The following is a 13908-nucleotide window of genomic DNA, read 5'->3' on the forward strand; positions in this document are numbered from 1 at the left end:
CCCCAAAGTGACAGTTGTGTACAAGCAATTTCACATCCCTACACATCCTGCATGAATGGGACACCACATAACTCAAACTTGTCCCACACATGATTCGTATTACCCTGAGTCACCCAGGACGGCAGCAGCTACTTCCTTTAATGCCTTCCTGGTCAACATCTCAGCAAATGAAAATGCAGCCAGCAATTTCTAGATAAGAACTTTTTGCCAACAACAACTACAAATAGCTTTCCCCTTCAAATAACTATCAACTTAAACATGAGCGATGTGTTTCACTTAAAAAGCCTCAAAATTCTGCAACTGAAGGCAAATTCTAATGACGTGTTTAGACCAGTATATTACACCTTGCTATTCACCCAAAGTTGAGGCTATTAAATGTGGTATTCTTATAAAAATGCCTAAAAGCACACATATAATTCTACTACATTCTTGCAACTACCTGAGATCTCCAGAGAATACTAGAAAAAAACAAACACTGCAGTGCATTTTTAACAGATTTGCCCCAAGGACATATATCTGGCATTGACCAAGCAGAGAATATACTCAGTTTTTCCACATCACAGGTTTTGGATAGAACACAGTGCAGCACTAAAAGAAACCATTCAATAAATGTGCGCGTCAAATAAGTCACATGTAACAGACAGTTGGTTCGTCAAGTCACATGTAACAGACGGTTGGTTCATCAAGAATGTAACCCTCGTGCTATAGGAGAACGGAGTATATTTTTACAAGGGAAAACTGTTCTCAGATTACTGGATAAAGTCTCCTGGTAGAAGACTATCAGTGTAAGTACTTATTATAGTTAAAAATTCAGCTTGGAGATGCCTGTTAGATTTTATTGGATTGATACTATTCTTTCTTCCAAATAATATTTATTTACATTGCCTAGTGATTAGAGTAGGAGTGGGGAAATAAATCCCTAACTTATATCTCATCTTTGAAACCACCCACCTAATGGGAAGCCGGTTAGTATCTAAATTTTGGCTTGCCCATTTTAGGTAATGTATAACCACATCACAAAATACTTGAAGGATGCTCTTGCAGAGATCTAGAATATGTAGGCCGTATTGAAAATTCAGTTTCAATGTCACTGTGAGAATAAATAAAAGGGCAAGAAAACAGATCTCACAATGTGAAAGAGGAGGCACCCACTCAAATAATACGGGCCATTACCTAACCAATTGCAAGTTTCTTGTCTAAAATGACTTAAGAACAATATGTATGCAAACAATCCCAAAATTACTTGGAGGGGAGAGAGCGGGGGCGGGGGGCACCACGAGGGCGAATGGAGGTGTATGAGAGAGGGAGGAAGGCAATGGGGGTCACTCACCCATGCTATGTCCCCCACCAGTGCCACTGGGCCCTAGACTATGCATTAGTGGTCCGTGTCTCATCTCCACCCCACCCCAACCTCCAATCCTAAAGCTTTGGAAGGAAAAGCAGTTTGATCACCCTCACCCCTTCCGGACTGCTCTGACAGCCTAGGGGTTCCTGAGGGACCAGACATGGGTCAGAGCCCCGAAGCCAAAGCATCGACATGCACCTCAAAGGGTCACAGAGTCATGCCGCTTACGACCGAGGATGGCTCCGCTCCTTGGGACTATCAGTCCCCGATCCCCCGTTACCAGCCGCTCCACTTTCTACTCAAAGACGGGCTCCTTCCCAACATGGCAACTTAAACCTAGGCACAGTTCCAACACTCAGAAATACAGTTTGGGGTTTGGAAAGGCTTGTGTTGGATTGAGGAATCCCATCCGTTTCCTACCAAAGCAGTGAGGCCCAATCACATTCCTTACCCTGACAACTTGTCGGGTGTTCGTAATGAAGGCTTTTCTTACGCCCAGTTCAGCAGCATCGAGGTTGAATTTACGTGGGTTGGCTTCGACTATGCGTGGATGAATAGGTCAAGGTAAACTCATTTCATCTTTATCTTAAAATCCATGCAAACTCAAACATCTTACCTATGAATCACACAAAAATAGCAGTTTGTGGGAAACAGTGAGTATCTCATGAGCAGGTACAATTTAGTGAGGTTTCTCCTCTTACATTTTTAGTTTAAAAATAAAACTAAATGAGGGGATAAAGAAGAGAAGCTTAAGGTAGTTTTTTGGGGACACCTTGTCTGGTCAAATCACAAGACTGACTAAACATCAATATCCTTTTTAATAAATGTGAGTTTCATGTACTGTACTAAACTTTCTTTACTGCAAAATTCCTTTTAACAAAGGATGCAGTGTGCCTTAGTGGAAAGAGTAGGGGCCTGGGAGTTAGAGGACTTGGGTTCTAATTCTGGCTCTACCACTTTTCTGCTGTGTGACCTTGGGCAAATGACTTAACTTCACTGTGCAGTTACCTCACCTGTAAAAGAGGGATTAAGACTGTGAACTCTATGTGGGACAGGGACTGTGTCCAACCTGATTATCCTGTATCCATCCTGGTGCTTAGTACAGTGCCTGGCACATAGGAAGTGCTTAACAAATGCCATAAAAAATAACAATTTTTTAAAAAGTGGAGCTTGTTCGCCATTCAACTCATTGGCTCTACTTGATAAATACTGCAGGTTGCACTATGGTCCCAACAGAAGCGATTTTCTGCTTTCTAGATCAAGAGATGAAAAGTAATATTTATCAATCAACCAGTCAGTTTCTTGGGCAAGTAAACACAAGTCTGCTCCCTACCCCGACCAACAACCCCAAAATGAGATTAGTAGTAGAAAAGGATATTGATGGTTTCATCTAGATCCTCCAGATCCCACTCTATGCTCCGCAGGTTATTTCTAAGTTCATTAGTTGTCCAATCAACTTCTTCTCTTGTGGCTGTGGTAGGATCCTGCAGGAGCTCAGTCCATCTCTGGAACAGCCCCTGGGCAGTATTCACTGCTTTCTGTACCTCCCTGAAAGCAAAACCAAGAAGAAAAAAAGATAAAGCATAAAAAGCGAGGGGAAAAATTGAAAGGAAAAGGTTGGCCTCTCCCCCTGCTAGAGGAGCCTATTGAACATTTTTTGTAATAATATACTCCTCTTCTAAGATAGTTTCAAGCCCTTGTTTATCCTTTTGCCAAAGAATCCAGATAGTAAGATACTGACCTCTGGTGTGCTCTGTCCAAGAGTCCAGATACTTACTATCCACACACTGTTAAAAAGTAGCATGGCCTAGTGCAAAGAGCAAGGGTCTGGGAGTCAGAGGACACGCGTTCTAATCCTGGATCTGCCATCTGGCCTTGGGCAAAACACTTAACTTTTCTGAGCTTCAGATTCCTCATCTCTATCATGGGGAGTCAACACCTGTTCTCCCTCACTGCTAGTGTGAGTCTTTCGTGGGACAGGGATCTGTGTGGCCTCGAGAAGCAGAATGGCCTAGTGGATAGGGCAGGGGCCTGGGAGTCAGAAGGACCTGAGTTCTAATCTCGGCTCCTCCACATGTTGCCATGTGACCTCAGGCAAGTCACTTAACTTCTCTATGCCTCAGTTCCCTCGTCTGTAAAATGGGGATTAAGACTGTAAGTCCCACGTGGGACTGGGACTGTGTACCTGGTTAGCTTGTACCTACCCAAGCATTCAGAAAAATGCTTGATATATAGTAAGCGATTAACAAATAATCATTATCATTATTATCTTGCATCTACCCCAGTGCATAATACAGTGTTTAGCACACTATAAGCATTTAAATGCCACAATTATTTGTTGTTGCTTTTCATTACTGTTGACTGAAAATGGAATTGTCTTATCTACCAATTTCAAAACCAAGCAGTATTTGGGCATCTACAAATCCAATTCTTAAGCCACCCAACTTTTTTATAATTTAGATGTGGGTCAGATGCCTATGGAACAGCTACCGAAACCTGAATATTGCTGTCCCTCAAGCATGCTTACATAGTTTCTTTTACAAGTCAACAAGGTTTCAATATCACTAACTGTAACATTCAGTTCTCTCCACCCTTAGGCACAACAGATCTAGAAAGACCTAGGTCACTTTGCCTCCCCACCCTCTACCCCAGGCTATAATATTCAGAACTGTCTCCATTTTTCAAAAGTTTAATATAAGGTTTTAATAACATCAGGCAGTCATTCAAAACAAATCCTTAAAGATCAGCCTTTCCCTGTAAGAGAAGAGGCTAATGAAAAAAATAAGGATTCAATGTTTACCAGCAAAATTAAATTCAAACTGTTTCTGCAGTTCAAGAACCAATGTCTTGAAATGCAATTTGGCTACCTAATGATTTGAAGTTACCAACTGCAAATCCCTGCTCTCCTGAAATTAGACAGAAGCAACCAGAGGGAGGAGAAGGGAATTGCTTTATTTATTCAGATAAAAGCATTTTTTGACATTCAACCCAAACCTACTTCCTTATTCCCTACTTAACTTGAATTATTAGTTGTGTGAACTCAACAGAACTCCTTATCTTCCAAACCAAATCCTATTCTCCCCATTTCATGTCACTGTAGACAGAGGCCCCATCACCACTGTCTCAAGCCGCTGAGCTCAGCATTAATGTTGACATCTCTTTCATTCAACCCACATATTCAATCTGTCACCAAAACCTGTCGGTTTAACCTTCACAGCACCGCAAAAAATCCACCTTTTCCTCACCTTCCAAAGTGCTTCCATGTTAATTCAAACACACAACCATTATTAATCCAACCATTTATCCAATCCGCCCTAGATTACCGCATCAGCCTCCTCCTGCCTCTCCTTACTGCAGTCCATGGATCATCTCCTTCTCTGCTGCCTGGATCATTTTTCTACAAACCTATTCAGTCCATGTTCTCCCACTCCTCAAGAACCTCCAGTGGTTGCTTATCCACCTCCACATCAAAAAGAAAATCCTTACCATCACCTTTAAAGCACTCAATCCTACAACCCAGTCCACCCACTTCACTCTCTAATACCAACCTAGTCACTGTACCTCATTCTTGTCTATCTTGTTGCCAACCTCCTACCCACATCCTGTCTGGCCTGGAACTTCTTCCCTCTTCATATCTGACAAAATCACTCTCTCCATCTTCAAAACCTTATTAAAGCACATCTCCTCCAAGAGGCCTTCATTTCCTCTTCTCCCACTCCCTTCTGCCCTCCTTCCACTTGGATTTATTCACCCCTATGTTCACCCCCACAGCACTTATGTACATATCCATAAGTTAGTTATATTAAGTCTGTCTTCCCTTCTAGGTTTTCAGCTCACTGTGGAAAGGGAACATGTCTGCCTACTGAATTGTGCTCTTCCAAGTGCTTAGTACAGTGCTCTGCACATAGTAAGCACTCAAAAAATATGAATGGTTCACTGACTGATTCCCAAATCTACTTCCCTTGCAAATCCCTCCAAATCTCTCTCCTCTGCAACCTCACAATTCCTCTTTGGAGACAGGAAAATCATCCAAAACAGCTTTTCTTGGATGTCCTCTTGGCACCTCAAGCTCAATATGCTTAAAATTGAACCCAGCTTCCTCGCCCTGAAACTCTCCCCCACCTTACTTTCCTATCACAATTGACAACCCAACCAACTCCCCTCCGCATTCCTATCTTCCCCACCCCAACCCCTGTCCCCACCCCCTCCCACCAACCTCACAAATCCTCAACTTTGGCATTATCCATGACTCCAACCACTCTTTAAATCCCCATATTCAGTCTGTCACAAAATCCATCTCATTGCCTTTCTAGTGTGGGATAAGGACTGTGCTTACTTTGTGCCAGACATGTACTAAGCAGCACTGAGGTAGATACAAGCTAATAAGGTTGTACATAGTCCTTCTCCCAAAGGGGTTCAGTGTCATAATACCCATTTTACAGATGAGGTAACAGGCACAGAGAAGTCAAGTGACTTGTCCAAGGTCACACAGCAGACAAGTGGGGAAACCAGGATTCACTTCAGTCCAAACTCCTTTCTAGTGCCTGAAGCGTTATTCAGCATCCACTTCGCCACTCCTTAGGAACTTCCAGTAGCTGCCAATCTTCCTCTTTATCAAAGGAAATCTCCTGACCTTTGGCTTCCAGGTTCTCCACCAGCTTGCTTCCTCTGCTACACCCCAGTTCAAATTCTTTGCCTCTCTCAAGCTCACCTTCAACTGTACCCTGTTCTCATCTCATCTACCTCCAACACCTTGTTCACACTATTTCCCTGGCCTGGAACTACCTGCAATGAAGATCTGCCAGACCTCAATCCTCCCCATCTTCAAATCACTCCTAAAATCCTATCTCCAACAGGCCTTCACTCATTCAGTCACTCCCTAAACCCAGCCAGCTCCTCCTCCGTAATATTTCACAAACCAACCTGATCGATAGCACATTCATGGCTGGTCACCTCCCAGATGGATTACCACAAATCTCTTTACCGTTTTCCCTGGAGTTGCTAAAACCAACGCCTTAAAACTTCAGTTCAATTAAATTCAGTTGCATTTATTGAGTGCTTACTGTGTACAAAGCACTGTACTAAGCACTTGGGAGAGTACATTATAACAAATAGACACATTCCGTGCCCAAAATGAGCTTAGAGTCTAGAGGGGGAGACAGACATTAATATAAATAATTACACATATGTACATAAGTACTATGGGGCTGTGAGGGGGGATGAACATAGGGATCAAATCAGGATGACACAGGAGGGAGTGGGAGAAGAGAAAAGGGGAGCTTAGTCAGGGAAGGGCTCTTGGAAATGTGTCTTCAATAAGGCTTTGAAAGGGGGAGTCTGTCGGATTTGTGGAGGGAAGGCATTCCAGACCAGAGAGAGAATGTGGGCGAGGGGTTGGCGGCAAGACAGATGAGATCAAGGCACAGAGAGAAGGTGAGCATTAGATGAGCAAAGTATGAGGGCCGGGATGTAGTAGGAGAGTAACGAGGTGAGGTAGGAGGGGGCAAGGTGACTGAATGCTTTGATTAATGGTGAGAAGTTTTTGTTTGATACAGAGGTGGATGGGCAACCACTGGAGTTTTTTGAGGAGTGGGGAAACATGTCCTGAATATTTCTGTAGAAAAATGATCTGGACAGCAGAGTGAAGTATGGACTGGAGTGGGGAGAGACAGGAGACTGGGAGGTCAGCAAGGAGGCTGATACAGTAATCAAGGCACGATAGAAAAAATGATTGCATTAATGTGGAATCAGTTTGGATGGGGAGGAAAGGGTGGATTTTAGCGATGTTGTGGAGGTGGAACCAACAGGATTTAGTGATGGACTGAATACGTGGGTTGAATGAGAGAGGAGACAAGGATAACCTCAAGGTTACAGGCTTGTGACAGAGGAAGGATGGTGGTGCCATCTACAGAGATGGGAAAGTCAGGGGGAGAGCAGGGTTTGGGAGGGAAGATAAGGAGTTCCATTTTGGACATGTTAAACTTGAGGTGACAGGAGGACATCCTACTAGAGATATCTTGAGGGCAGGAGGAATTTGAGAGGGCAGTTTCTGTGAAGTGAAGAGGATGGAAGCCCCTCAGAACACTTCCCTTCCCTCCTCCAAATTCTCCAATGGCTCCATCTTTCTTTGCATTAAATAATACGTCTTCAGGCCCTCTACCAGCTGTTTCCTTCTTACCTATCCACCACACTCTAGCACACACGCTTTACTTTTCTCAAGAAAACCTATCTGCACCTCACTCACGATTCTTGTTTCTTCGTCAGACTCATTGTAGACCTTTCCTTCTGCAGTAAACTTCCTTTCACCCTACCAACCTATCTGCCACACCACACACCTCCATGCCCTCAAAGCTCTCCCCAAAAATTAAGAGGTATTCTTTCATTAATCCCCACCTCCCTGGTCACGCATTCCTATCAGTCAGTACAGCACTTGTATTTATGTCTTACTTAATAGCCTACATTTGCTTTTATCCTCTTACTCTCTGATTTTATGTTTGCAATGTGTGTCCATTGGTCTCCCCTACTAACCGTAAAGCTCTCCAAAAGCAGGGACTGCATTTTTTTACTCCTATTTTATGTTCCCAAGCACCTGGTACAATGTTATACCCACAGAAGATATTCAACAAATGATGTCAATGGAGAAAAACGCAATAACTGACCTCCATATCCACCCATATGGTTAGGACTGTTCCCTTCTACTGTTCCTAGCTCCCGCCTACTAACAGTCACACATCTATCATTCATATTGATCTACACCCTCCATGATTACTAATACTTCTGGAGGCAATAAAGTCCAACTTCTTACCACTTAATGTGAGAAGCAGCGTGGCTTTGTGGAAAGACCAGGGGTTTGGGAGTCAGAGGTCATGGATTCTAATCACGACTCCACCACTTGTCAGCTGTGTGACTTTGGGCAAGTCACTTAGCTTCTCTGTGCCTCAGTTACCTCATATGTAAAATGGGGATTAAGACTGAGAGCCCCACGTCGGACAACCTGATTACCTTGTATCTACCCCAGTGCTTAGAACAGTGCTTGACCCATAGTAAGCCCTTAACAAATACCATTATTATTATTATTATTATAAAGGAATATCTTCTTTTGTCTCTAATAGGAAGGCAGCATGCTCTAGAAGAAAGAAAATAGGGCTGTGAGTTAGAAGACCTAGGTTCTCAGTCAGCAGTTGCCCTGCTGGGAGGCCTGGACAAGTCACCAATTCCCTCTATGTCTGTTTCCTCATCTGCAAAATGGAAACAAAATACCTGTTCATCCTTCCTCTTAAGGCTGTGAGTTGGGACAGGGCCTGGATCCAATCTGATTTCTTGCATTTACCCAACTGCCTGGCACATTCTTGGCAAACAGTAACGGTATAATGAATTGTATTATTATTACTAATAATAATAAGCCTTCAAGCCTCAACAATGCCTCCAATTCTGGAATACTGTGTAGTCAGTATTTAATAAGACTTTCATGAGGTTTCAAACACAAACTTGAAAATTTTGATACTGATGAACAGAGGGCCAAGACATATAATTCTTTATCCATCTCAGGTGCAAAAGACATATCTGCTTCAGAGTTAGTCTATGACTTAAGCTAACCGACACTGTCCATTCTCTTCCACCACAGATCTCTTACCTGAAATTCCTTACCCCTTCTTACCAGATGGACTTCAACTCTGCCCATCTTCAAAGCCCTTCTAAAAACATATCTCCTTTGGGCAGCCTTCCCTGATTAATTTCTAATCTCTCCAACTGCCACTTCACCACTTCCACAACACCTAAACACTTAAATACTCACAAAACCCAGAGCACGTATGTACATAGCATATATACTCCAGTACTTTCTCCTTCCTGAAATTTATTTTACAGTGTTTCTAACTACACTGTAACCTCCTTGAGAGCCAGGATTGTGGGCACCAACGTTACTGTACTGTGCCAAGCACTTGGTGAATTGGTCTACATTTAGCAGGTGCTCAGATACTTTTGAATAAATGACTTATGAGCTGCTTGTGGCTAGAGAACCTGTTCACCATCTCTACTGTATTGTTCTCTTCCCAGTGCTTTGTATCACGTTCTGTGCATAGTAAGTGCTCAATGAATACCATTTGATTGATTGAGCTTCCACAGCCTTGGTGTTCCCCTAACCTGATTCCCGCTATTCTTACTCAGAGAAGCAGCGTGGCTCAGGCTTGGGAGTCAGAGGTCATGGGTTCTAATCCCAGCCCCGCTGCTTGCCAGCTACGTGACTATGGGCAAGTCACTTCATTGGGCCTCAGTTACCGCATCTGTAAAATGGGGAGTAAAACTGTAAGCTCCACATGGGGCAACCTTATCACCTTGTATCCCCCAGCGTTCAGAACAGTTTTTTGCACATAGTAAGCGCTTAACAAATACCACCATTTATTTCTTTTATTTATTTTACTCTGCAAGGAGTCAAGAGTCACACAGGGAAGAGAGATGCCAAGAACAAGTACCTTCATTTTGCAAGGGGGAAAAACTGAGCTGGCAGCCTTCCTCCCCTTGAACATGTTTACCAACTCTGTTATAGTGTACACTCCCAAATGCTTAGTGCAGTGTTCTGCCCATGGTAAGCACTCAATAAATATGATCGACTGAGCACCAGTTTAAAGACAAGGCCATTTACATAGAGGCCGATCTTGAGGTGTTGAAATGATGAGCCAACTGCAGTCCGGCATTACAACAATATAGTGACATTTGCTTTACGATGAGCCAAGCTAATGGTCAGTGCTGAACAGTGACAATATTCTGGCAACAATACCTGGCAGTTCTCTAAAAATTTCACTATAGATATTGCCCTTTCGAATTGTGTGGACTAGGAACCATCTAGTCACCACTGTGGAAACCCCCTTTTCCAACCTAGAAAAAACTTTTGATGAAGAAGTGGATTTAAAATACCCAATTGACCAAATAATAGACAGGCTTCTATTAGAGCCTCAAAATGTCCAAAATCTGAAGAGTACTCCTCAATTTTGCTTCAAAAATAATTCAAGCATTAAATACTGTGACCGATTAATGCATGGTACTTTTTGAGCATTTACTGTGTGCACAGCATTGCACTACCCTAGAGAGAGTACAATACAATTAACCAAGTTGGTAAAGAGTTATTTTACCTTAGTGAATCTGCAAGTCAAAAAGGTCTTTTAGAGTGGAACTGGAGAGACACAGTAGGGGGTTAAGTTAAATGAAAATGCATCCGTATCATAAAAGATATTTATTAAGCTGAGTGTGAAGCAGGGTCCTAAGAAGAGTACAATAGATAATATAATAATAATAATGCTGGTATTTAAGCGCTTACTATGTGCCAAGCACTGTTCTCACTGCCCTCATGTAGTTTCTAATCCAATGGGCCAGGAAGACAAATTTTAGTTATACTAAGTAGAAGTAGAAAGAACTAGGATAAAATTGGAAATATTACAAATAGGTATAAAAATTCTGAGATACAGATGAACGATTTAACTCTTTGGAGAGAGGACGATGAAGACCAGCGGAGCTATGATCTGGCTGATTTGGAATGGGAGTTGCTTGCTAGCAAAACAGGGTGAGCAATGGGTTAGAGGTGAGAGGCTAAAAAGTGTGGTACAGTCATAAGGTGAGTTTGGGAAGAGGCAAGTGTGCAAGCTGGGGTACAAAGGATAAACAGAGTTTATATGGACACGCGGAAATTAACATCAATATTGATTTAAGTGATCCTTCTTAAAGGCAAAAAGTTGTATTAGAAAAAAATTATGTAATTTATCAACTTCACCCTCACTTTGTAGTTATGAAAGTTGGTGGCAAGTGGCAGAAAAAAACTTTTAAGGTAATAGGAATTCAAATTAAGGCACCCTTGGATCCTCATTGACCTCATCATATTATCACAATATTCCTGAACTGGAGGTCACCATGAAGTGATTCCAGTAGAGAGAAACTCAATCTCATTTGTCTTCCGGTTGTTAATGACTTTAAAATCGACGTTAGCCAGGAGTGTAACCAGTCTTTTCCTTTCTCATCCCAAAGCAATGGAAAGTAGTTGGCCAGTCATAAATGAAAATATCAGGAAAAACCCATTAAGGAAGCTTCCATGAAATATCAAAACCAGAGTGAGGGGAATGATCTGAACTGCGCCAGATTACATCAGGGAAGAGTTTAAGAAAAGCCACTCCTTTCCTCTTGTTGCTGTGGAAAGTTTAGTTTGGCCAAATCCATTGGGTTTTCTTTGTCATATCATCGAGTATGAAAGCTGCTTTTTCTCCTAATCACATTAGTCAGTCATTGCTTCCCTCAGCCAATTCAGACGTCTCCCTAAATTCTCTCCCCACTTCTCTCTACAGAACACACTTAAGCTCTCCCTTGGCTTGTTGTGGGCTCACCAGGACAGCCATAAACTTGGATAATGGGAGGAGGGGGTGTTTACCCTCCTTATGTTAAGTCTACTACCCTATCCTAAGTTTCCTCTTCTATTCCTTAGCACGGATCACACAGTAGGTACTCACCAGATTGATTGATTCCAACCCTAGCTAATTCCATTATATTGTGCCCTCCCAAGCGCTTAGTACAGTGCTGTGTACACAGTAAGCTCTCAGTAAATCTCACTGACTGATTGAAGGGAGCAACCCAGTTTAATGACCGTGATTTTTGTCAGGGGTTTACTATTTGCTAAGCCCTGTGCTCAACGCTGGGGTAGAACCAATACCATCAGATCCCACTTGGGGGTTTAAGTTTAGGATCCCCTGGTCGCCCACTGATAAGACGATAAGACATGGGTGCTGCTTTACATTCGTGAATCGCGACTCCTTGGGAGACCCCTCAAAGGATGGAGCTGATCTCCGCAGATCACACCGCAATGTAGATTTTTTAGCTGATCGAAGGTACATACTGAGCGCTTACTGTGTGCGGCACTATAGGAAGCGCTTGGGAGAGAACGGCGTAGTGGACAGACCACGGGCCTGAGGTCAGAAGGTCATGGGTTCTAATCCTGGCTCCGCCACTTGTCAGCTTTGTGACTTTGGGCAAGTCACTTTACCTTCTCTGTGCCTCAGTTCCTTTGTCTGGAAAATGGGGATTAAGACTGTGAACCCCATGTGGGACAACCTCATTGCCTTGTATCCCCCCAGCGCTTAGAACAGTGCTTGGCACATGGTAAGCACTTAACAAATGCCGTCATTATTATTATTATTCTCCGTGCCTCAGTTCCCTTATCTGTAACGGGGCCATAGACCGTGAGCCCCGTGCGGGGCCAGGGACTGAGTCCAACCCGATCGGCTTGCAGAAGCAGCGTGGCTCAGTGCAAAGAGCCGGGGCTTGGGAGTCAGAAGTCACGGTTTCTAATCCTGACTCCGCCGCTTGTCAGCTGTGTGACTGTGGGCAAGTCACTTCACTTCTCTGTGCCTCAGTTACCTCATCTGTAAAATGGGGATTAACTGTGAGCCTCACATGGGACAACCTGATGACCCTGGATCTACCCTAGCGCTCAGAACAGTGCTCTGCACATAGTAAGCGCTTAACAAATGAGATGTCCATCCCCTTGATTCTACCTATCGTGATAATGTTGTTGTTTTTGTTTTGTTCTGTTTCACTTTGCTGTCCCCCCGATTGGACTGTGAGCCCGTCACTGGGCAGGGACGGTCTCTGTCGCCGAACTGTCCATTCCAAACGCTTAGTACAGTGCTCTGCACCTAGTAAGCGCTCAATAAATACTATTGAATGAACAAATACCAACATTATTGCATTATTATCATTCACCCCAGCGCTTGGGTCAGTGCCTGGCACGGAAGCAGCAAGGCTCAGGGGAAAGGGCTTGGGAGTCAGAGGTCGTGGGTTCTAATCCCGGCTCCGCCGCTTGCCAGCTATGTGACTTTGGGCAAATCACTTCACTGCGCCTCGGTTCCTTCCTCTGTAAAATGGGGATTCAAGCTGTGAGCCCCACGTGGGCCATCCTGATCAGCTCGTATCTCTCCCAGCGCTTAGAACACGGTAAGCGCTAGTGGAAAGAGCCCGGGCTTGGGAGTCAGGGGTCATGCGTTCGAATCCCGGCTCTGCCACTTGTCAGCTGTGTGACTGTGGGCGAGTCCCTTCACTTCTCTGTGCCTCAGTCACCTCATCTGTAAAATGGGGATTAAGACGGTGAGCCCCAGGGGGGACAACCTGATTCCCGTGTCTACCCCAGCGCTTAGAACGGTGCTCTGCACATAGTAAGCGCTTACCAAATACCAGCATTATTATTATTAACCAATAGCCCCATAAGGAAGCGCTTGGCCAACAGCGTCGTTATTATTAGCACTCTAATGGGCCCTTAGATGGAGGGGGGCAGGGGAGGCAGAGGCAAAGTGAGCGCTTCCGGTTGGTCCCCCCTCCCCTTCGAGAAACTCACCCTTTCACCACGAAGAAGGGGTCCTCCATGGACATGGCGGCCCCGCTCCCCGGGGCGGCCCCCCCGGCCAGCGAACGGCCGGATCCGCACTGGGCTGAGCGGCCGGGCCCTCGCGTCAACCGGGAGCCGCGGACGCTCCTTCGGACGATCCTTCCCTCAGCGGCGGCTCCTGAAGCTGGTCCGGGCCTCCCTCCAG

The 13908-nt window shown here is 44.2% G+C and overlaps 1 protein-coding gene across 2 annotated transcripts in view; it reads right to left on the reverse strand.

Annotated features, from left to right (window-relative positions):
* STX6 (syntaxin 6) overlaps positions 1-13908 on the reverse strand; it is a 30770-nt gene extending 16862 nt beyond the window's left edge. The window contains exons 1-3 of one of the 2 annotated variants that reach the window (XM_029080411.2): positions 13713-13906; positions 2724-2893; positions 1797-1891 (exon numbers count right to left, since the gene is read on the reverse strand). In XM_029080411.2, coding sequence (XP_028936244.1) covers positions 1797-1891; positions 2724-2893; positions 13713-13747 — 300 coding nt within the window. In that variant the 5' untranslated portion in view covers positions 13748-13906. Of the gene's footprint in view, positions 1-1796; positions 1892-2723; positions 2894-13712 lie in introns of both variants that reach the window. The other variant, XM_029080412.2, reaches the window with a different exon arrangement.

Source organism: Ornithorhynchus anatinus, chromosome 16 (assembly GCF_004115215.2).
Source record: "Ornithorhynchus anatinus isolate Pmale09 chromosome 16, mOrnAna1.pri.v4, whole genome shotgun sequence".
Taxonomy (NCBI): domain Eukaryota; kingdom Metazoa; phylum Chordata; class Mammalia; order Monotremata; family Ornithorhynchidae; genus Ornithorhynchus; species Ornithorhynchus anatinus.